At 51.7% G+C, this 23,762-nt stretch overlaps 1 protein-coding gene across 3 annotated transcripts in view; it reads right to left on the reverse strand.

The window, feature by feature from the left end:
* LOC140453833 (zinc-binding protein A33-like) overlaps positions 1 to 23,762 on the reverse strand; it is a 61,478-nt gene that overhangs the window by 24,041 nt on the left and 13,675 nt on the right. For 2 of the 3 annotated variants that reach the window (XM_072548717.1, XM_072548716.1), the window contains exons 3-5: positions 15,958 to 16,003; positions 5,602 to 5,624; positions 3,253 to 3,368 (exon numbers count right to left, since the gene is read on the reverse strand). In XM_072548717.1, coding sequence (XP_072404818.1) covers positions 3,253 to 3,368; positions 5,602 to 5,624; positions 15,958 to 16,003 — 185 coding nt within the window. Of the gene's footprint in view, positions 1 to 3,252; positions 3,369 to 5,601; positions 5,625 to 14,581; positions 14,804 to 15,957; positions 16,004 to 23,762 lie in introns of those variants that run through there. The other variant, XM_072548718.1, reaches the window with a different exon arrangement.

Consider the following 23,762-nt stretch of genomic DNA (forward strand, 5'->3'; position numbering starts at 1 on the left):
AAAGAAAAGCATACCAAACGCTGCCTTCACTATCCTATCGACCTGTGACTCCACTTTCAAGGAGCTATGAACCTGCACTCCAAGGTCTCTTTGTTCAGCAACACTCCCCAGGACCTTACCATTAAGTGTATAAGTCCTGTTCTGATTTGCCTTTCCAAAATGCCACATTTATCTAAATTAAACTCCATCTGCCACACCTCAGTCCACTCGAAATTGGGACTATTTTCCCCGGAGCGTCAGAGGCTGAGGGGTGACCTTATAGAGGTTTATAAAGTCATGAAGGGGCGTGGATAGGGTGAATAGACAAGATCTTTTCCCCTGGGGTCAGGGGAGTCCAGAACTAGAGGGGAATAGGTTTAGGGTGAGAGGGGGGAAGGGACCCGAGGGGTAACACACAGGAATGAGCTGTCGGAGGAAACAAATGCAGTTACAACATTTAAAAGGCACCTGGATGGGCACATGAATGAGAAGAATTTAGAGGAATAAGGGCCAGGAGCAGGCAACTGGGACTTGGTTAGCCGGGATACCGGTCAGCACGGACAAGAAGGGCCGAAGGGTCTGTTTCTGTGCTGTTATGACGATAAACTGACCATCCTGGGCTGGAGTAAGATGGATAAGGGGCAGAGACAGGCCGCAGACAATACAGCTGACCCCACCCCCCTCTCCCGGGTGGGCTATCACAGCCTCTGATGTCTCAATGGTCTCCACCAGAGCTAGGAGGCCACAATTCCCACCATTTACTGTTCCCGGACTGATCCCATCTCCCTCCTGGAGTTGTGGTCAAGCTCTCTGACCGACAGGCAACAGCCCCACCAAGTGGTCAACCGAGGGGTTGCGGGAGGCAGCAATTATGGGGACAGACACAAGTAGATACACCCAAACAGACAGATGCGTGTGCACACACAGACACACATACAGTGTGTGACATATGCAGAAGTGCATACACACACACACACACACACACACGGACAGGAGTTATACAATTAATGTTAGGACCCTGAGTAACGTTGTGGAACAGACAAGACCTAGGGGTGCAGGTACATAATTCTTTGAAGTTTGCCTCACAGGTAGACAGGGTGATTAAGAAGGCATTTGGCGCGTTTGCCTTCATCGCTCAGACCTTTGAGTACAGGAGTTGGGGACGTCATCTTGGGGTTGTACAGGACCTTGGTGAGGCCTCGTCTGGAGGACTGTGTCCAGTTCTGGTCGCCCTGTTACAGGAAGGAGATTATTAAACTGGAGGGGGTTCGGAAGAGAATTACCAGGATGTTGCCAGGGATGGAAGGTCAGAGTTATGAAGAAAGTGTGGGACGTTTTCTTTTCACTCAGAGGTCACCTTACAGAGCTTTATAAAATCATGAAGGGTATAGACAGAGTTGATGGGTGCCTTTTCCCTGGAATGGTGGGGGGGGGGGTGGATTCAAGACTAGGGGAGGCACATTTTCAAGGTGAGATTTTAAAAAGACATGGGAGCAAATTGTTTTACACAGAGGGTGGTTCGTGCGTGGAATGAACTTCCTGAGGAAGTGGTGGATGTGGGTACAGTGACAACGTTTGAAGGACATTTGGATAAGGACGTGAATAGGAAAGGTTTGGAGGGATATGGGCCAGGAGCAGGCAGGTGGGACTAGTTTAGGTGGGGATTATGTTTTTGGCATGGACTGGTTGGGCTGAAGGGTCTGTTTCCGTGCGACATACAGACTCAGAAACACACACGCTGGCAACGTTACGCCTGTAGTCCCCCTGAACACAGGCGCACAGAAGCAAACATGCCACATGCAAGCAGAAACACACACACACACACGCAGACAAGACACACACACACACACAGATGCACAAAACCACGCACATGCAGACAGACACACACAATACATACACATGCAGACATGAATGAGGAGACACACTTTCAAAGACAGACACGCATATGGCAGACATATGTGGAGAGACATATGCACACACCACGCATGCAGACACACACGTACAGGCAGACACAGAAACGCACTCGTGTGCACATACACAAGAGTCGGGAATCTCTCTGCTCTACCCACACGTGCACAAACACAAAACATTCAGCATCCAGTCACGCGGCACACAAAACACACAACATACACGCACACTCTCAAAATAAAGGCACAGAAACCACACACACAGACATAGAGACAAAAACAGGTATGCAGAAAACACACCCACTCCCTGCTTTTATGTGTGTCTGTGTGCATCTCTGCATGGGGTGTGTGTGTGTGTAGTGTGTGAGAGAGGGTGTGTGTGTGTGTGAGGCTGTGTGTGTGTGTGCGCGCGCGCATGTCTGTCCCCATAATTGCTGCTTCCTGCAGCTCCTCAGTTGACCACTTGGTGGGGGTGTTGCCTGTTGGTCAGAGAGAGAGAGAGAGCTTGCCCATACTTGCCAGCACCTCACACTGGGGGGGGGAAACAGAACGCAAAAGCAGACCAAAGTTCCCACTTTTCACCGACGGGACGTGAGAAGGGACATCTTTCCGGCGGCTGCTCCCCTTGTCTCGCCACAGGGATGTGCCATTGCCCAGGTGTGGCAGATATTTGTCGTCCGCGAACTGACTGTTAAAGGGTCAGCCGTGTTGTAGACGGTCTGGAGTCAAGTGGAGGCTGGATAATCATAGTCTCCTGACAGTGTGGAAACAGGCCCTTCAGCCCAACAAGACCACACCGACCCTCCACACAGTAACCCACCCAGACCCATTCCATTACTCTAATGCATCTAACCTGCACATCCCTGGGCACTACAAGACAATTTAGCATGGCCAATCCACCCTAACCTGCACATCCCTGGGCACTACGGGACAATTTAGCATGGCCAATCCACCCTAACCTGCACATCCTGGGCACTATGGGACAATTTCCCATGGCCAATCCACCCTAACCTGCACATCCCTGGACACTATGGGACAATTTAGCATGGCCAATCCCCCTAACCTGCACATCCCTGGGCACTATGGGACAATTTAGCATGGCCAATCCACCCTAACCTGCACATCCCTGGGCACTATGGGACAATTTAGCATGGCCAATCCACCCTAACCTGCACATCCCTGGGGCACTATGGACAATTTAGCATGGCCAATCCACCCTAACCTGCACATCCTGGATTACGATGGAGGGCTGAGTGAAGTGTGATGTGTAAGCCGATCTCCATGTGACCCCTGACCCCAGACCCCTCAGGTCAGAGATAGGCCTGTTGGCCTATTCCCTGTCGACAGGCCAGTTTCAGGAACACACCTGGATTAATGATATCGAGCATCCTTTTCCAGGCAATCAGCTGGTGTGGTCCCGTCAACAGATCCCAACGCGGATGCGGATTCATTACAATATGTTTCCCCAGATCTGGAATGGGCCTACAGGATTGGAGAAGCACAGAGAGAGAGGGAGAGAGAGAGACAGAGACAGACAGAGACAGAGACAGAGACAGACAGAGAGAGAGTCAGAGAAAGAGAGAGAGAGAGAGAGTCAGAGAGAGAGAGAGACAGACAGAGAATCAGAGAAAGACAGAGAGAGAGAGAGTCAGAGAAAGACAGAGAGAGAGAGACAGACAGAGAGAGAGAGAGAGACATACAGAGAGAGAGAGAGACACACACACACACACACACACACACAGACAGAGACAGAGAAAGACAGAGAGACACACAAAGACAGAGAGAGAGCCAGAGAGAGAGAGACAGATAGACAGAGAGAGAGAGAGTGTTAGAGTAAGACAGAGAGACAGTCAGAGAGAGACAGACAGAGAATCAGAGAAAGACAGAGAGAGAGCCAGAGAGAGAGAGAGAGAGAGACAGAGAGAGAGACAGAGAGAGAGACAGAGAGAGAGACAGAGAGAGAGAGAGACAGAGAGAGAGACAGAGAGAGAGAGAGAGACAGAGAGAGAGACAGAGAGAGAGACAGAGAGAGAGACAGAGAGAGAGACAGAGAGAGAGACAGAGAGAGAGACATGGAGAGAGCAAGAGCGAGAGAGAGACAGAGAGAGAGAGAGAGAGAGAGAGAGAGAGAGAGAGAGAGAGCCAGAGAGAGAGCAAGATCCAGAGAGAGCAAGATCCAGAGAGAGAGCGAGAGAAGAGTGAGACAGAGAGAGAGACAGAGAGAGAGAGAGAGAGACAGAGAGAGAGAGAGACAGAGAGAGAGAGAGACGAAGAGAGAGAGAGACAGAGAGAGAGAGAAAGTGTGTGATTCTGTGCACTGATACCAAAGCCTTCCACAGTCCTGTTTATGAAAGCAGAGGGTCAAAATGGATCTGACAGTCAAGCCAATACCAATCGTGATGTTGTCCGAAAAGCTGAGCTTGGTGCTGGATGAGAGTTCAGGCCGAATCGTGCTCTAACGTGGGGGAGCTGTGCCAAAGCTGTCTTCAGCTGGACCACAGGCTATCGCCAGGAGGCTGACTGCGCAGGAGGCTGACTGCGCAGGAGGCTGACTGCGCCAGGAGGCTGACTGCGCCAGGAGGCCAGGAGGAATATCTCCTGCAGACACCAGGAGGCTGGGGCTGGGTAGGATGGGAGAAGAGAGGGCCCACCTACATCCTGACAGTACAGCACCCCTCCCTCCGCACTGACCCTCTGACAGCACCCACTCCCTCAGCACTGACCCTCCAACAGTTGCCCACTCCCTCAGTGCTGACCCTCCAACAGTGCCCACTCCCTCAGCACTGACCCTCCCACAGCGCCCACTCCCTCAGCACTGACCCTCCCACAGCGCCCGCTTCCTCAGCACTGACCCTCCCACAGCACCCACTCCTCAGCACTGACCCTCCCACAGCGCCCACTCCCTCAGCACTGACCCTCTGACAGAGCCCGCTCCCTCAGAACTGACCCTCCGACAGTGCCCCCTCCCTCAGCACTGACCCTCTGACAGTGCCCCGCTCCCTCAGCACTGACCCTCCGACAGTGCCCCCTCCCTCAGCACTGACCCTCCGACAGCGCCCGCTCCCTCAGCACTGACCCTCCCACAGTGCCCGCTCCCTCAGCACTGACCCTCCGACAGCGCCCGCTCCCACAGCACTGACCCTCCCACAGTGCCCGCTCCCTCAGCACTGACCCTCCCACAGCATCCATTCCCTCAGCACTGGACCCTCTGACAGCGCCCGCTCCCTCAGCACTGACCCTCCACCTAAGTTGGATTCTTGCGATGGAGGGGGAGATCCTGGGTGGGTGAGGGAGTCTGATGCCAGAGAGGAACGGAGGCCGAGTGTACAGGGTGTGGGAGGAGGCTTGGGCGGAGGGGGAACAGTAGCACCGTGTAGAGGGGCCAAATGGTCCGTCCCTGGGCAGGGAGTTGGCTCACATGCCTTGGCGAAGGGTTCGGCTGGACCGAGAACCGGAAACTGGGGATAACAGCGAGATCCCAATGGCCGGGGAGCAAGCGCCTTTCACCAGCCCGTGCCCCGATAGGAACGTGGGGGTGCCATGGGAACGGTTGGCACTGGTGTCCGAACTCCCTCGGTTAGATGTCCATGCTGACAGCTCCTGGGGGGTGTTCCGCCAGGAGACCGCAGTTGGCACAACGCCAACAGCACCACCCACCACGCCCCCCCACCCCCACAACCCAACGAGATCGCGGAAACACCGGCCGCGCGCTTACCGGGAAATGACGTCCAGCAGCTCCTGTCAAATCGGAGAAAGAGAGAAAAGGGGGAGGGGGGAAAGAGGTTAGTGGCGTCGGTCACAAAGCTGAAAGGCCCGAAGCAGGTCAGCACGGCTCCGAGGGAACGAATGGCCTCCCAGCGTCCTGCACCCGGCCGCAGTCACGTCCCTGACGTCGCGGGGTCCAGAATCCACTCAGTGTGGGAGCAGGCCACTCAGCCCATCGTGTCCTCACCGACCCGCCAAAGAGCATCCCACTCCAACTCATCACTCCTACACTATCCCCGTAACCCTGCACTTCCACGGCCAACCCACCCTAACCTGCACATCCCTGGGGCACTATGGGACAATTTAGCATGGCCAATCCACCCTAACCTGTACATCCCTGGGGCACTATGGGACAATTTAGCATGGCCAATCCACCCTAACCTGCACATCCCTGGACACTATGAGACAATTTAGCACGGCCAATCCACCCTAACCTGCACATCCCTGGGCACTATGGGAAAATTTAGCATGGCCAATCCACCCTAACCTGCACATCCCTGGGCACTATGGGAAAATTTAGCATGGCCAATCCACCCTAACCTGCACATCCCTGGGCACTATGGGACAATTTAGCATGGCCAATCCACCCTAACCTGCACATCCCTGGGCACTATGGGAAAATTTAGCATGCCAATCCACCCTAACCTGCACATCCCTGGGCACCACGGGACAATTTAGCATGGCCAATCCACCCGAACCTGCACATCCCTGGGCACTGTGGGACAATTTAGCATGGCCAATCCACCCTAACCTGCACAATCCCTGGGGCACTATGGACAATTTAGCATGGCCAACCCACCCTGACCTGCACATCCCTGGGGCACTATGGGACAATTTAGCACGGCCAATCCACCCTAACCTGCACATCCCTGGGCACTATGGGACAATTTAGCATGGCCAATCCACCCTAACCTGCACATCCCTGGGGCACTATGGGACAATTTAGCATGGCCAACCCACCCTGACCTGCACATCCCTGGGCACTGTGGGACAATTCCCCACGGCCAATCCACCCTAACCTGCACATCCCTGGGCACTAGGGGACAATTTAGCATGGCCAATCCACCCTAACCTGCACATCCCTGGGCACTGTGGGACAATTCCCCACGGCCAATCCACCCTAACGTGCACATCCCTGGGCACTACGGGACAATTTAGCATGGCCAACCCACCCTGACCTGCACATCCCTGGGCACTATGGACAATTTAGCATGGCCAATCCACCCTAACCTGAACATCCCTGGGCACTGTGGGACAATTCCCCATGGCCAATCCACCCTAACCTGCACATCCCAGGCAACTATGGGACAATTTAGCATGCCAATCCACCCTAACCTGCACATCCCTGGGCACTACGGGACAATTTAGCATGGCCAATCCACCCTAACCTGCACATCCCTGGACACTATGGGACAATTTAGCATGGCCAACCCACCCTGACCTGCACATCCCTGGGGCACTACGGGACAATTTAGCATGGCCAATCCACCCTAACCTGCACATTCCCTGGGGCACTATGGGACAATTTAGCATGGCCAATCCACCCTAACCTGCACATCCCTGGGGCACTATGGGACAATTAGCATGGCCAATCCACCCTAACCTGCACATCCCTGGGCACTACGGGACAATTTAGCATGGCCAATCCACCCTAACCTGCACATCCCTGGACACTATGGGACAATTTAGCATGGCCAACCCACCCTAACCTGCACATCCCTGGGCACTATGGGACAATTTAGCATGGCCAATCCACCCTAACCTGCACATCCCTGGGCACTAAGGGACAATTTAGCATGCCAATCCACCCTAACCTGCACATTCCTGGGCACTACGGGACAATTTAGCATGGCCAATCCAACCTAACCTGCACATTCCTGGGGCATTATGGGACAATTTAGCATGGCCAATCCACCCTAACCTGCACATCCCTGGGGCACTATGGGACAATTTAGCATGGCCAATCCACCCTAACCTGCACATCCCTGAGCACTATGGGACAATTTAGCATGGGCCAATCCACCCTAACCTGCACATCCCTGGGCACTATGGGACAATTTAGCATGGCCAATCCACCCTAACCTGCACATCCCTGGGCACTATGGGACAATTTAGCATGGCCAACCCACCCTGACCTGCACATCCCTGGGGCACTATGGGACAATTTAGCATGGCCAATCCACCCTGACCTGCACATCCCTGGGGCACTACAGGACAATTTAGCATGGCCAATCCACCCTAACTTGCATATCCCTGGGGCACTATGGGACAATTTAGCATGGCCAATCCACCCTAACCTGTACATTCCTGGGCACTACGGGACAATTTAGCATGGCCAGTCTACCCTAACCTGCACATCCCCGGGGCACTATGGGACAATTTAGCAAGGCTAATCCTCCACCCTAACCTGTACATTCCTGGGCACTACGGGAGAATTTCCCATGGCCAATCCACCCTAACCTGCACATCCCTGGGCACTACGGGACAATTTAGCATGGCCAATCCACCCTAACCTGCACATCCCTGGGCACTATGGGACAATTTAGCATGGCCAATCCACCCTAACCTTCACATCCCTGGGCACTATGGGACAAGTTAGCATGGCCAATCCACCCTAACCTGCACATCCCTGAGCACTATGGGACAATTTAGCATGGCCAATCCACCCTCACCTGCACATCCCTGGGCACTATGGGACAATTTAGCATGGCCAACCCACCCTGACCTGCACATCCTGGGGCACTATGGGACAATTTAGCATGGCCAATCCACCCTGACCTGCACATCCCTGGGGCACTACAGGACAATTTAGCATGGCCAATCCACCCTAACTTGCACATCCCTGGGCACTACGGGACAATTTAGCATGGCCAATCCACTCTAACCTGCACATCCCTGGACACTATGGGACAATTTAGCATGGCCAATCCACCCTAACCTGCACATCCTGGGGCACTATGGGACAATTTAGCATGGCCAATCCACCCTAACCTGCACATCCCTGGGGCACAATGGGACAATTTAGCATGGCCAATCCACCCTAACCTGCACATCCCTGGGGCACTATGGGACAATTTAGCATGGCCAATCCACCCTAACCTGCACATCCTGGGGCACTATGGGACAATTTAGCATGGCCAATCCACCCTAACCTGCACATCCTGGGCACTACGGGACAATTTAGCATGGCCAACCCACCCTAACCTGCACATCCCTGGGCACTACGGGACAATTTAGCATGGCCAATCCACTCTAACCTGCACATCCCTGGACACTATGAGACAATTTAGCATGGCCAATCCACCCTAACCTGCACATCCCTGGACACTATGGGACAATTTAGCATGGCCAATCCACCCTAACCTGCACATCCCTGGGGCACTATGGGACAATTTAGCATGGCCAATCCACCCTAACCTGCACATCCCTGGGCACTATGGGACAATTTAGCATGGCCAACCCACCCTAACCTGCACATCCCTGGGCACTATGGGACAATTTAGCATGGCCAATCCACCCTAACTTGCATATCCCTGGGGCACTATGGGACAATTTAGCATGGCCAATCCACCCTAACCTGTACATTCCTGGGCACTACGGGACAATTTAGCATGGCCAGTCTACCCTAACCTGCACATCCCCGGGGCACTATGGGACAATTTAGCAAGGCTAATCCACCCTAACCTGTACATTCCTGGGCACTACGGGAGAATTTCCCATGGCCAATCCACCCTAACCTGCACATCCCTGGGCACTACGGACAATTTAGCATGGCCAATCCACCCTAACCTGCACATCCCTGGGGCACAATGGGACAATTTAGCATGGCCAATCCACCCTAACCTGCACATCCCTGGGGCACTATGGGACAATTTAGCATGGCCAATCCACCCTAACCTGCACATCCCTGGGGCACTATGGGACAATTTAGCATGGCCAATCCACCCTAACCTGCACATCCCTGGGCACTACGGGACAATTTAGCATGGCCAACCCACCCTAACCTGCACATCCCTGGGCACTACGGGACAATTTAGCATGGCCAATCCACTCTAACCTGCACATCCCTGGACACGATGGGACAATTTAGCATGGCCAATCCACCCTAACCTGCACATCCCTGGGCACTACGGGACAATTTAGCATGGCCAATCCACCCTAACCTGCACATCCCTGGGCACTATGGGACAATTTAGCATGGCCAACCCACCCAAACCTGCACATCCCTGGGCACTATGGGACAATTTAGCATGGCCAACCCACCCTAACCTGCACATCCCTGGGCACTATGGGACAATTTAGCATGGCCAATCCACCCTAACCTGCACATCCCTGGGCACTATGGGACAATTTAGCATGGCCAATCCACCCTAACCTGCAGATCCCTGGGGCACTATGGGACAATTTAGCATGGCCAATCCACCCTAACCTGCACATCCCTGGGCACTATGGGACAATTTAGTATGGCCAATCCACCCTAACCTGCAGATCCCTGGGGCACTATGGGACAATTTAGCATGGCCAATCCACCCTAACCTGCACATCCCTGGGCACTATGGGACAATTTAGCATGGCCAATCCACCCTAACCTGCACATCCCTGGACACTACGGGACAATTTAGCATGGCCCAATCCACCCTAACCTGCACATCCCTGGGCACTATGGGACAATTTAGCATGGCCAATCCACCCTAACTTGCATATCCCTGGGGCACTATGGGACAATTTAGCATGGCCAATCCACCCTAACCTGTACATTCCTGGGCACTACGGGACAATTTAGCATGGCCAGTCTACCCTAACCTGCACATCCCCGGGGCACTATGGGACAATTTAGCAAGGCTAATCCACCCTAACCTGTACATTCTGGGCACTACGGGAGAATTTCCCATGGCCAATCCACCCTAACCTGCACATCCCTGGGCACTACGGGACAATTTAGCATGGCCAATCCACCCTAACCTGCACATCCCTGGGCACTATGGGACAATTTAGCATGGCCAATCCACCCTAACCTTCACATCCCTGGGCACTATGGGACAAGTTAGCATGGCCAATCCACCCTAACCTGCACATCCCTGAGCACTATGGGACAATTTAGCATGGCCAATCCACCCTCACCTGCACATCCCTGGGCACTATGGGACAATTTAGCATGGCCAACCCACCCTGACCTGCACATCCCTGGGGCACTATGGGACAATTTAGCATGGCCAATCCACCCTGACCTGCACATCCCTGGGGCACTACAGGACAATTTAGCATGGCCAATCCACCCTAACTTGCACATCCCTGGGCACTACGGGACAATTTAGCATGGCCAATCCACTCTAACCTGCACATCCCTGGACACTATGGGACAATTTAGCATGGCCAATCCACCCTAACCTGCACATCCCTGGGGCACTATGGGACAATTTAGCATGGCCAATCCACCCTAACCTGCACATCCCTGGGGCACAATGGGACAATTTAGCATGGCCAATCCACCCTAACCTGCACATCCCTGGGGCACTATGGGACAATTTAGCATGGCCAACCCACCCTAACCTGCACATCCCTGGGGCACTATGGGACAATTTAGCATGGCCAATCCACCCTAACCTGCACATCCCTGGGCACTACGGGACAATTTAGCATGGCCAACCCACCCTAACCTGCACATCCCTGGGCACTACGGGACAATTTAGCATGGCCAATCCACTCTAACCTGCACATCCCTGGACACTATGAGACAATTTAGCATGGCCAATCCACCCTAACCTGCACATCCCTGGACACTATGGGACAATTTAGCATGGCCAATCCACCCTAACCTGCACATCCCTGGGGCACTATGGGACAATTTAGCATGGCCAATCCACCCTAACCTGCACATCCCTGGGCACTATGGGACAATTTAGCATGGCCAACCCACCCTAACCTGCACATCCCTGGGCACTATGGGACAATTTAGCATGGCCAATCCACCCTAACTTGCATATCCCTGGGGCACTATGGGACAATTTAGCATGGCCAATCCACCCTAACCTGTACATTCCTGGGCACTACGGGACAATTTAGCATGGCCAGTCTACCCTAACCTGCACATCCCCGGGGCACTATGGGACAATTTAGCAAGGCTAATCCACCCTAACCTGTACATTCCTGGCACTACGGGAGAATTTCCCATGGCCAATCCACCCCTAACCTGCACATCCCTGGGCACTACGGGACAATTTAGCATGGCCAATCCACCCTAACCTGCACATCCCTGGGCACTATGGGACAATTTAGCATGGCCAATCCACCCTAACCTTCACATCCCTGGGCACTATGGGACAAGTTAGCATGGCCAATCCACCCTAACCTGCACATCCCTGAGCACTATGGGACAATTTCGCATGGCCAATCCACCCTCACCTGCACATCCCTGGGCACTATGGGACAATTTAGCATGGCCAACCCACCCTGACCTGCACATCCCTGGGGCACTATGGGACAATTTAGCATGGCCAATCCACCCTGACCTGCACATCCCTGGGGCACTACAGGACAATTTAGCATGGCCAATCCACCCTAACTTGCACATCCCTGGCACTACGGGACAATTTAGCATGGCCAATCCACTCTAACCTGCACATCCCTGGACACTATGGGACAATTTAGCATGGCCAATCCACCCTAACCTGCACATCCCTGGGGCACTATGGGACAATTTAGCATGGCCAATCCACCCTAACCTGCACATCCCTGGGGCACAATGGGACAATTTAGCATGGCCAATCCACCCTAACCTGCACATCCCTGGGGCACTATGGGACAATTTAGCATGGCCAATCCACCCTAACCTGCACATCCCTGGGGCACTATGGGACAATTTAGCATGGCCAATCCACCCTAACCTGCACATCCCTGGGCACTACGGGACAATTTAGCATGGCCAACCCACCCTAACCTGCACATCCCTGGGCACTACGGGACAATTTAGCATGGCCAATCCACTCTAACCTGCACATCCCTGGACACTATGAGACAATTTAGCATGGCCAATCCACCCTAACCTGCACATCCTGGACACTATGGGACAATTTAGCATGGCCAATCCACCCTAACCTGCACATCCCTGGGGCACTATGGGACAATTTAGCATGGCCAATCCACCCTAACCTGCACATCCCTGGGCACTATGGGACAATTTAGCATGGCCAACCCCACCTAACCTGCACATCCCTGGGCACTATGGACAATTTAGCATGGCCAACCCACCCTAACCTGCACATCCCTGGGCACTATGGGACAATTTAGCATGGCCAATCCACCCTAACCTGCACATCCCTGGCACTATGGGACAATTTAGCATGGCCAATCCACCCTAACCTGCAGATCCCTGGGGCACTATGGGACAATTTAGCATGGCCAATCCACCCTAACCTGCACATCCCTGGGCACGATGGGGACAATTTAGTATGGCCAATCCACCCTAACCTGCAGATCCCTGGGGCACTATGGGACAATTTAGCATGGCCAATCCACCCTAACCTGCACATCCCTGGACACTACGGGACAATTTAGCATGGCCAATCCACCCTAACCTGCACATCCCTGGACACTACGGGACAATTTAGCATGGCCAATCCATCCTAACCTGCCCATTTCTGGGCACTATGGGACAGTTTAGCATGGCCAATCCACCCTAACCTGCACATCCCTGGGCACTATGGGACAATTTAGCATGGCCAATCCACCCTAACCTGCACATCCCCGGGGCACTATGGACAATTTAGCAAGGCTAATCCACCCTAACCTGTACATTCCTGGGCACTACGGGAGAATTTCCCATGGCCAATCCACCCTAACCTGCACATCCCTGGGCACTATGGGACAATTTCCCATGGCCAATCCACCCTAACCTGCACATCCCTGGGCACTATGGGACAATTTAGCATGGACAATCCACCTAACCTGCACATCCCTGGGCACTATGGGACAATTTAGCATGGTCAATCCACCCTAACCTGCACATCCCTGGGCACTATGGGACAATTTAGCATGGTCAATCCACCCTAACCTGCACATCCCTGGGGCACTATGGGATAATTTCCCATGGCCAATCCACCCTAACCTACATGTAGATATGGGGAGAATGTGCTAACTCCACAGTCACCCAAGGCTGGAATTGAACCGGGGTCCCTGGCACTGAGGCACTGTGCCGTCCCTGATCGCTATCAGCACCAGAAGCAAAGCAATCTCCCACAGCTCTCTCACCTCCAGCTTCGGGTCGATTTAAAACCCAACTCTCCTGAACACTACGGGGCAATTAGCCCCCACACTTGGTCTCACATTGCCGTAACTCACTCGGCCTAGCCCCTGTCAGGCTCACTCAGGGTTACACACTCTTCTCACGTGTAAGTGAAGCCCTCTCAACCCTTAAACTGAAAGTAAAGCTTCCTCTACACTGTCCCCCACCCACCCCCTCCAATCAAACACTCCCAGGACAGGGACCGCATGGGGTTAGATACAGAGTAAAGCTCCCTCTACACTGTCCCCCCATCTAACACTCCCAGGACAGGGACAGCATGGTGTTAAAGTCACCCCCAATCCAGGACAGGAGTAGATACTGAGTAAAGCTTTCTCTACCCCATCCCTCTAATCCCAGGCCAGGGTTGGATGCAGAGTTAAGCGACCTCTACCCAGTGCCCCCCCAAATCCATGTCAGGGTTGGATATAGAGTAAAGCTTACTCTACCCTGTCCCCCCAATCCCAAGACAGGATTGGACACAGAGTCAAGCTCTCTTCACACCAATCCCATGACAGGGTTGGATATGGAGTAGAGCTCCCTCTACCTTGTCCCCCTAATCCCAGTACAGGATTGAATACAGAGTAAAGCTCCTCTACCCTATACGCCCAATCCCAGGCCAGGGTAAGGCTCCCTGTACCCCGTCGGGTACCTTCAGGGGTACGGGGCGGTTGAGTTTGCTCTTGATGTCTGCGATGGAGTGTTCGAGCTGCAGTACGGTGGCTCCGAGCTGGAGTTGGCTCTTCTCCATCTCCTGTCTCCTGGAGGGCAGCCTGATGGACCTGGTCTAACTGCAGAAGGAGGGCCTCCCGCTCCTCAATCAGGAACTCCAGCAACCGGACAAACTCCTCCTGGATCGTGGACTTCAGTTCCACCTTCCTCGCCTGGCCCCAGGAGGAAACAGGAACGTTAGTGCCAGGGGCTCCCGGGGAGGATGGGGGGGGGGGGGGGGGTACAGGGTGGGTACGGTTAGAGAGGGAGGGGACAGCAGGGGGTGGGGGGGGGGGAGGACAGAGAGTTGGGGGGGCCAGAGGGGGGGGACAGAGGGGGGGGGGAACAGAGAGGGGGGGAACAGAGGAGGGGGATGGGGGGAAGGGTGGGGACAAGGGGGACGGGACAGGGGGCAGGGGGACGAGGGGGATGGGGGGGACGGGGTGGGGGACGGTGGGGGACGGGGGGGAACGGGGGGGAATGGGGTGACAGAGAGGGGGTCAGAGGGCAGAGAGAGAGGGGATGGGTGTGCAGGGGAGAGAGTGAAAAGAAGGGTTGCAGGGGATAGGCTTGGGGGTAGGAGCGAGGGGGCTGAGAATAGAACAGGGAGGGGGAGACAAAGGGGTGGAGAGAGGGATATTGAGTGAAGGGGGTTGGGCCAGATGGGGGCACAGAGAGATGGGGGAGATTTGAGGGGGGGGGGGGTGAAAAGAGAGGGGGAAGGGGTGGAGAAAGAGAGTGGGGAGAGAGAGAGGGATGGGGAAGAGATAGAGAAGGGTGAGGGGGTAGTGGGGGGGGGTAAGTGATGGGGTGGAAGAAAACCAGAGGACCAGGAGGAAACCTACGCAGCCACGGAGGGGGCCAATGTGCAACTGGGAGTTGAGGCACTGCCAACTGGGCACCGTTGGCTAGAGCATGTGCCACACAGTGACTCCCACGTGGAAGCCCATTGGGTTCTGACCCATGGTGGGGTGGGGTGGGGGGGGGGGAGGGGGGGGAAGAGGTAATCTCGTCGCCCTCACCCCACAGCGGGCCTGCACATGACTCCAAATCCCTGGGCGATGCTAAAGATTTAGCCCCACCTTCCCCCCCTCCCCCCCGCACCACGGGCTGGGAATGATACCTCTCGCCCCCATTGCGCGGTCCCAAAATTCCCACATCCCGAGCTGGAAGGTTGTAAAAACGGGGATGGTGAGGCTGGGGAGGGTTGGTTTGGGAGTGAAGCCGGAGTAACGCCATCGACACTGGCCTGAGGTGACCAACGCCTCTAACTCTCAGAAACCAACACCTGGGACCGTTCGCGAGAGTGTGCCTTACCGAGAACTCTTCGGTTAACTCCTGGACGAGAGAAACATCGCAATTCCTGGACAACAAGATAGAAAGAAAGGGCATTCACTCAGCAATAGGCTCCATCAACATGTCATCACTTGGACATCACTAAGTGGCAAATGCCAGGCTATCGCCAACAAGAGACAATCTAATCATCGCCCCCTTGACGTTCAATGGTGTTACCATCACTGAATTCCCCCCCCCCCCCACTATCAACATCCTGGGGGTTACCACTAATCAGAAACTCAGTTGGACACACCATATACACACGTTGGCTACAAGAGCAGGTCAGAGGCTAGGAATAACTCCCTTCCTGACTCCCCCCAAAGCCTCTCGCACCCTAACCTGCACATCCCTGGACACTATGGGACAATTTAGCATGGCCAACCCACCCTAACCTGCACATCCCTGGGCACTATGGGACAATTTAGCATGGCCAACCCACCCTAACCTGCACATCCCTGGGCACTATGGGACAATTTCCCATGGCCAACCCACCCTAACCTGCATATCCCTGGGCACTATGGGTCAATTTCCCATGGCCAACCCACCCTAACCTGCATATCCCTGGGCACTATGGGTCAATTTCCCATGGCCAACCCACCCTAACCTGCACATCCCTGGGCACTATGGGACAATTTCCCATGGCCAACCCACCCTAACCTGCACATCCCTGGGCACTATGGGACAATTTAGCATGGCCAATCCACCCTAATCTGCACATCCCTGGGGCACTACGGGACAATTTAGCATGGCCAATCCACCCTAACCTGCACATCTCTGGGCACCATGGGGTGTCACAAAGCTTTTTTCTAAAAGCTGTTCCTTTTCCCAGGGATACTGTGTCCTTGGGTGTTTTTTCAGAGGGGTCATACACAGACCTCAGCTCCGAGGTGGTTAGTTTGGTACAGAGATGAAAGAGGTTTTTGAGAGGCCTTTTTGTTTATATGTAAACAGATGAGACTTCAGGCCAAAGTGGTCATGTTTTAGAAGTGACCTGTATAACTAAACAGGAGTGGTCAGTTCTGAAGGGTGAGCAGTTTAGTTCAGAATGAGGGAGTTCAGCTGTGGGCTATGTGGAAACAGGTTGCTATACTCTCTGTCCGTCTGCCCTTCCAAATTCTACCCTGTAAACCTTTGCTTCATTTCTTGCTCTGTCTAACAGGGGGGGGTTGCTTATTGGGACTGTTGTGTATATTCGGAACAGCATAACTAAGGCTAGTTTGGATAGACTGAGGTCTGGAGGGGTTATTTATTCTGTTCTTTGTGTTTCATTGTGTAATTTTGTGAATAAAGGTTTGTCTGTTTTAAAATCTGGTAGTCAGCCCAATGTACTCCAGGTAATTCTCCCAGTGTCTGCGTGGGTTTCCTCTGAGTGCTCCCACAGTCCAAAAAAAAAAGTCCAGGTTAGGTGAATTGGCCATTCTAAATAGCCCGTAGTGTTATGTGAAGGGGTAAATGTAGGGGAATGGGTCTGGGTGGGTTGCTCTTCAGAGTGGCCAGTGTGGACTTGTTGGGCCAAAGAGCCTGTTTCCACACTGTAACGAATCTAATCTAATCTTGATCAGATGGGCCAATGGGCCGAGAAGTGGCAGATGGAGTTTAATTCAGATAAATGCGAGGTGCTGCATTTTGGGAAAGCAAATCTTAGCAGGACTTATACACTGAATGGTAAGGTCCTGGGGAGTGTTGCTGAACAAAGAGACCTTGGAGTGCAGGTTCATAGCTCCTTGAAAGTGGAGTCGCAGGTCGATAGGATAGTGAAAAAGGCGTTTAGTATGCTCTCCTTTATTGGTCAGAGTATTGAGTTGGGAAGTCATGTTGCAGCTGTACAGGACATTGGTTAGGCCACTATTGGAGTATTGCGTGCAATTCTGGTCTCCTTCCTATTGGAAAGATATTGTAAAACTTAAAAGGGTTCAGAAAAGATTTACAAGGATGTTGCCAGGGTTGGAGGATTTGAGCTACTGGGAGAGGCTGAACAGGCTGGGGCTGTTTTCCCTGGAGTGTCGGAGGCTGAGGGGTGACCTTATAGAGGTTTACAAAATTATGAGGGGCATGGGATAGGATAAATAGGCAAAGTCTTTTCCCTTGGATCGGGGAGTCCAGAACTAGAGGGGCATAGGTTTAGGGTGAGAGGGGAAAGATATAAAAGAGACCTAAGGGGCAACTGTTTCACGCAGAGGGTGGTACGTGTATGGAATGAGCTGCCAGAGGAAGTGGTGAAGGCTGGTACAATTGCACTATTTAAAAGGCATTTGGATGGGTATATGAATAGGAAGGGTTTGGAGGGATATGGGCTGGGTGCTGGCAGGTGGGACTAGATTGGGTTGGGATACCTGTTCAGCATGGACGGGTTGGACCGAAGGGTCTATTTCCATGTTGTACTTCGCTATGACTCGAAATGAAACAGTTTGAGTTACAGTTAGAAGCAGAAGAGAAAGAAAAAAAAGAGAGAGAGTTTGAACTTCAGAAACTGACACTTAAAAAGGGAATTCTGGATTCGTGGTGCTGGAAGAGCACAGCAGTTCAGGCAGCATCCGAGGAGCTTCGTAATCGACGTTTCGGGCAAAAGCCCTTTATCAGGAAACGCCCGAAAGGTCGATTTGGAAGCTCCTTGGATGCTGCCTGAACTGCTGTGCTCTTCCAGCACCACGAATCCAGAATCTGGTTTCCAGCAGATTGTTTTTACCTACTTAAAAAGGGAAGCCAGCTCAAAAGGATGGAGATGAAGGCTGAAGGTGAGTCCACTGAGGAAGAGAGTCGGGATGAGCAAAATCCACGGTGGGTGAAAGCCTGGTGAGAAACTGTTTAAGTATGTTGAAGTATCGCCGAGATTCGATGGGGAAGGATGCGGAAGCCGTTTTTCCATCTCATTTGAAAAAGCGGCTAAACAAATGCAGTGGCCGGTGACCATGTGGGGCTTGTCGATCCTCGTAGGTGGGGCTAGCGAGGCCTTTGAATATTTATCTGAGGAGGCATCTGGGGAGTATGAGGCAGTGAACGAAGCCATTTGAAGTGCACATGAACTTGTACCAGAAGCCTGTAGACAGCATCTCAGGAACCCTGGTTAAACTTAGTTTGAGTCTGAAAGGATCGAACAGAGTAATTTCAATTGATGGAGAAGAGCTTTAAAAAGAGATAAACCTATGACGCCCTTAGAGTGGCAGTTATTTTGGAGGAATTCGAAAAATCCGCTGGCCGAAGTATTGAGAATCCACGTGGAAGAGCAGAGACTTAAAACAGCAGGGTCAGCAGCTGAAGGGGTTGATGGTTAAGAGCTGGTCCATAGAACACAGTTTTGTCTTCCAGAATCTATCTCAGTCCATGAGAGAGAGAAACTGGGGCAAAGGGAAATCACGTGGGAAAGGGAAAGGTCAGTGAAGATCATAAGGAGAACTTACCACAGGGTAAAGAAGAAACCTTTGAGGGGGGACAAGGAAGTTTAAAAAAAAACTCCGGTGTTTTCATTGTAATAAAGTGGTCCACACAAAATCAGAGTGTTGGTAGGCCAGGAGAAGGATAGATGTAGGGAAACCAGACAAGCCTGGAAGTTTTGTTGGACTAGTAACAAGGGAAGTTAGACAACAGCCTCAGAGTGTACAAGATGATCAGAGGTTGATTAAGGAGGATGTGCCTGACCTGCTTAAAAAATATACACGCAAGGGAAAAGTTTATTCACATAGGCCAGGAGCAACAGGTTACAATATTTAGGGACACTGGACCCCCTTAGTCTGTCATGCTGATGGGTGATATGTACACCTGAAGGGACTATTGCCAGAGAAAGTTCTGGTAACAGGAATTCATGGCGAGACAAAGAGTGTTCAATTATGTAAAGTGAGGCTAGAGAGTCCAGAGAAAAGTGGAGAATTTGTGGTAGGAGTACCGGACTAAACTCTCAGCTCCAGGAATACAATTTGTCCTTGCAGACGGTGTAGCTGATTCGCAGGTAGGCGAAAAGTTGAAAAGCCAGTGGAGACTGACTGAAACAGTGAAGGGTGTTTATTCAGGAATTTTCCCTGATTGTGCCGTAACAAGATCACAGAGGCGCGAGCTGGAGCAGAAGAGATCAAAAGTCACAGAGAAGGAAGCTGACACAACTTTATATTGGACCCTTTTTGATTGGGTAAGTGGGACAGAGCAGGAGTAAATAGGTAAACACGCAAGGATCTTTCGTTCTGCTAAGCTTATCGAGTCCCAGCAGGAAGATGAGAACTTAAGAACAGTTGTATCAAAAGCACGCACAGAGAATAAGAGTGAATGCATCCCTGTGTGTTATTACTTAACAAATCATGTCTTGATGAAGAAATGGAGACCATCACACATTCAAGCAGATGAGAAATGGGCAGAGATTCATCAGATTGTTTTGCCAGTCGGGTATCGAAAGGAGGTGCTGAGAGTGGCGCATGAGTTATCACTTAGAGGTCATTTAGGGGTGAGGAAAACACAGGCTAAAATACAAAGACATTTTTACTGGCCTGGATTACACAAGGATGCAGTTCTATTCTGCTCGACGCGTCAGCTAATCGGAAGACAGTAATAAAACCTGCACCTTTAATACTTATTCCAGCATTTGAGGAACCTTTCACAAGAGTTGGTTGATTGTGTAAATCCCCTACCTCAAACAAAAAATGTGAACAAGTATTTATTAACGATAATGGATATATCGATAGATTTCCAGAGGCAATCCCATTATGCAACATCTCAGCTTACAGGGTTGTAGAAGAATTAATCAATTTTTTTACTAGATACGGACTACCAATAGAGATCAAGTCAGATCAAGGATCAAATTTCACATCCAAACTATTTGAGGAGGTTATGGATAACTTGGGAATAAAGTAAATCAAATCTACAGCGTACCATCCGGAATCGCAGGGAACGCTAGAGAGATGACATTAAACACTAAAGACCATGTTAAGGGCTTATGGTCAGGATTATCCAACTGATTGGGCTAAGGGAGTTCTGTTTGGACTTGTTGCGATCAGAGGTGCACTAAATGAATCAATCAAATTGTGGGCGGCACGGTGGTTGGCACTGCTACCTCACAGCACCAGGGACCCCGGTTCAATTCCCGCCTCAGGCGACTGACTGTGTGGAGTTTGCACATTCTCCCCGTGTCTGCGTGGGCCCCCTCTGGGTGTCCTCCCACAGTCCAAAAAATGTGCAGGTCAGGGTGAATTGGCCCGTGCTAAATTGCCCGTAGTGTTAGGTGAAGGGGCAAATGTAGGGGTATGGGTGGGTTGCGCTTCGGAGGGTCGGTGTGGACTTGTTGGGCCGAAGGGCCTGTAAGTAATCTAATCAAATTCAGTCCATTTGAATAAATGTTTGGCATGAAGTAAGAGGACCTGTTAAAGCTGATTCAGGAGAAATTAATAAGTCAGAATTCCGAGACCACCCATTTGGACTATGGGTCAAATTTGCAATTGGGGATAATATATTGGTGTTACTTCCAGTAAGAGGTAAATCTTTAAAAGCCAGGTTTAGTGGGCCTTATTAAATAGAGAAGAGATTGAGTGGGGTGAACTACTGGACAAGGACTCCAAACAGGAGGAAATCTCACCAGAGTGTGTCATGTGAATCTGCTCAAAGGGTATTTTGATCGGGAAGGAAGCAAGAGGGGAAGGTGTTAAATGACAGCACAGAGGGAAGAGCCAAGTTCAGAGAATTCTGAATTAGACATTCCTCAAATCAAATTGGACAATGTGGACGTTGTCAAAATCTTATTGAGTTACCCTCCACAAGAAAGTCGAAATGACCTGAAAGAGTTATTACACGGGGAGAAAGGTGGAAATAAACTGGGAACTACTAACCTAACTGTGCACGACATAGATATAGGGAGATGCTGTTTGGCTTAGGCAACATCCTTATAGGCATAACCCTCTAAAGTTGGCACAGGTTCAGATGGAGATAGAGGGCACGTCCAAGATGGCGGAATCAAAGTGAGTTACAGTGACTGGAGCTCACCCATCGCCATGGTGCCAAAGCCAGATGGGACCCAACGGTTATGATGGCAAAGTCAACACCCTTACAAAGACAGATGCATATCCAATTCCACGGGCTGTGTCAAAAAGGTGGGAGAAGTAACTTACATTTCTACGTTGGACTTGCTCAAAAGTTACTGGCAAGTAACTGTCAGAGAGATCAAAGGCAATTTCAGCTTTCATAACACCAAATGGACTATATCAGGTCAAAGTCATGCCATTTGGTAAGAAAAATGCTCCAGCCACATTTCAGAGACTGACTAATAAGCTCACTGCTGGATTATCCAACTGGGTGGTGTATTGATGACCTGGTGATCTTCAGCCACTCCGGGAAGGAACACTTACGGCACTTATCGGGACTTGTTCGGTCGGCTTCGGAAGGCTGGCTCGGTGGTAAACCTGGTAAGAAGTGAATTGGTCAAAGCCCAAGTCACCTTCCTGGGCCACGTTATTGGACAGGGACAAATGGCCCCACGGGATGCGAAAACGAAGGTCATTGGGCAATTTCCTACACCCTCGATGAAACGGACAGTGCTACAGTCCCTGGGATTGACTGGATTTTTACCGAAGGTTCGTGCCGAATTTTAGCAGGGCAGCTGCTTCACTCACCGAATTGTTCAACGAGAGGTTTCGGTGGCCAGCATACTGCCGTAAGGCGTTGGACAGTCTAAAAACGGTGTTAACCAGTGCCCCAATATTAGCCACCCTGGATTACATGAAGCCTTTTAAAGTGGCTATCGATGCCAGTGATGTGCGGTGCGGTGCTCCTGCAGGAGGATGACGAGGGGATAGAAAGACCAATGGGTATTTTTCCCAGGACGTTGAACGCTCATCAATAAAGGTATTCAGTGGTGGAGAAAGAGACTTTAAGTACAGCCTTTCATCGTTTGTATCACCAGCAATGCATCTGAGATAATCGTATACACGGATTACGGCCCATTGACATTTGTGGAAAAATTTAAGGACAAAAACGGGGTGGCTCAGTGGTTAGCACTGCTGCCTCACAGCACCAGGGTCCCAGGTTCGATTCCAGCCTCAGGCGACTGTCTGACTGTGTGGAGTTTGCACATTCTCCCCCTCCCCGTGTCTGCGTGGGTTCCCTCCGGGTGCTCCGGTTTCCTCCCACAGTCCAGAGATGTGCAGGTCAGGGTGGATTGGCCGTGCTAAATGGTGTCTGGTGCATTAGTCAGAGGGAAATGGGTCTGGGTGGGTTACTCTTCGGAGGGGTCGGTTGGGCCGAAGGGCCTGTTTCCACACTGTAGGGAATCGAATCGAATCTAAATACAAAAGGCAGACTGTTTTTTGACACGGCTTGTTGCTGCAGCCATTCTGTTTGACAAATGGGCATGTGGCAGGTTGCGAAGACTTGATCGCTGATGCTTTAACGAGACTCGAATGAGATATGGGAGCATTCAGTGACGGGTATACCAAGATCTGAATTGGCATGTGGTTGTGCACATTTGCGTGTGTATAGTTAGTAGAGTGTATGGATGTGTTTTACATTATTAACCAAATTGTTTTTGAATGGTTTTAAACACAAACCCATCTTTTGATATTCTTGGTTCAATATTTATTAAAGGAGGAAGGTGTCACAAAGCTTTTTTCTAAAAGCTGTTCCTTTTCCCAGGGATACTGTGCCCTTGGGTGTTTTTTCAGAGGGGTCATACACAGACCTCAGCTCCGAGATGGTTAGTTTGAAATGAAAGAGGATTTTGAGAGGACTTTTTGTTTATATGTAAACAGATGAGACTTCGGGCCAAAGTGGTCATGTTTTAGAAGTGACCTGTATAATAAAACAGGAGTGGCCAGTTC

The sequence above is a fragment of the Chiloscyllium punctatum genome, chromosome 28, assembly GCF_047496795.1.
Source record: "Chiloscyllium punctatum isolate Juve2018m chromosome 28, sChiPun1.3, whole genome shotgun sequence".
Classification (NCBI taxonomy): Eukaryota; Metazoa; Chordata; class Chondrichthyes; order Orectolobiformes; family Hemiscylliidae; genus Chiloscyllium; species Chiloscyllium punctatum.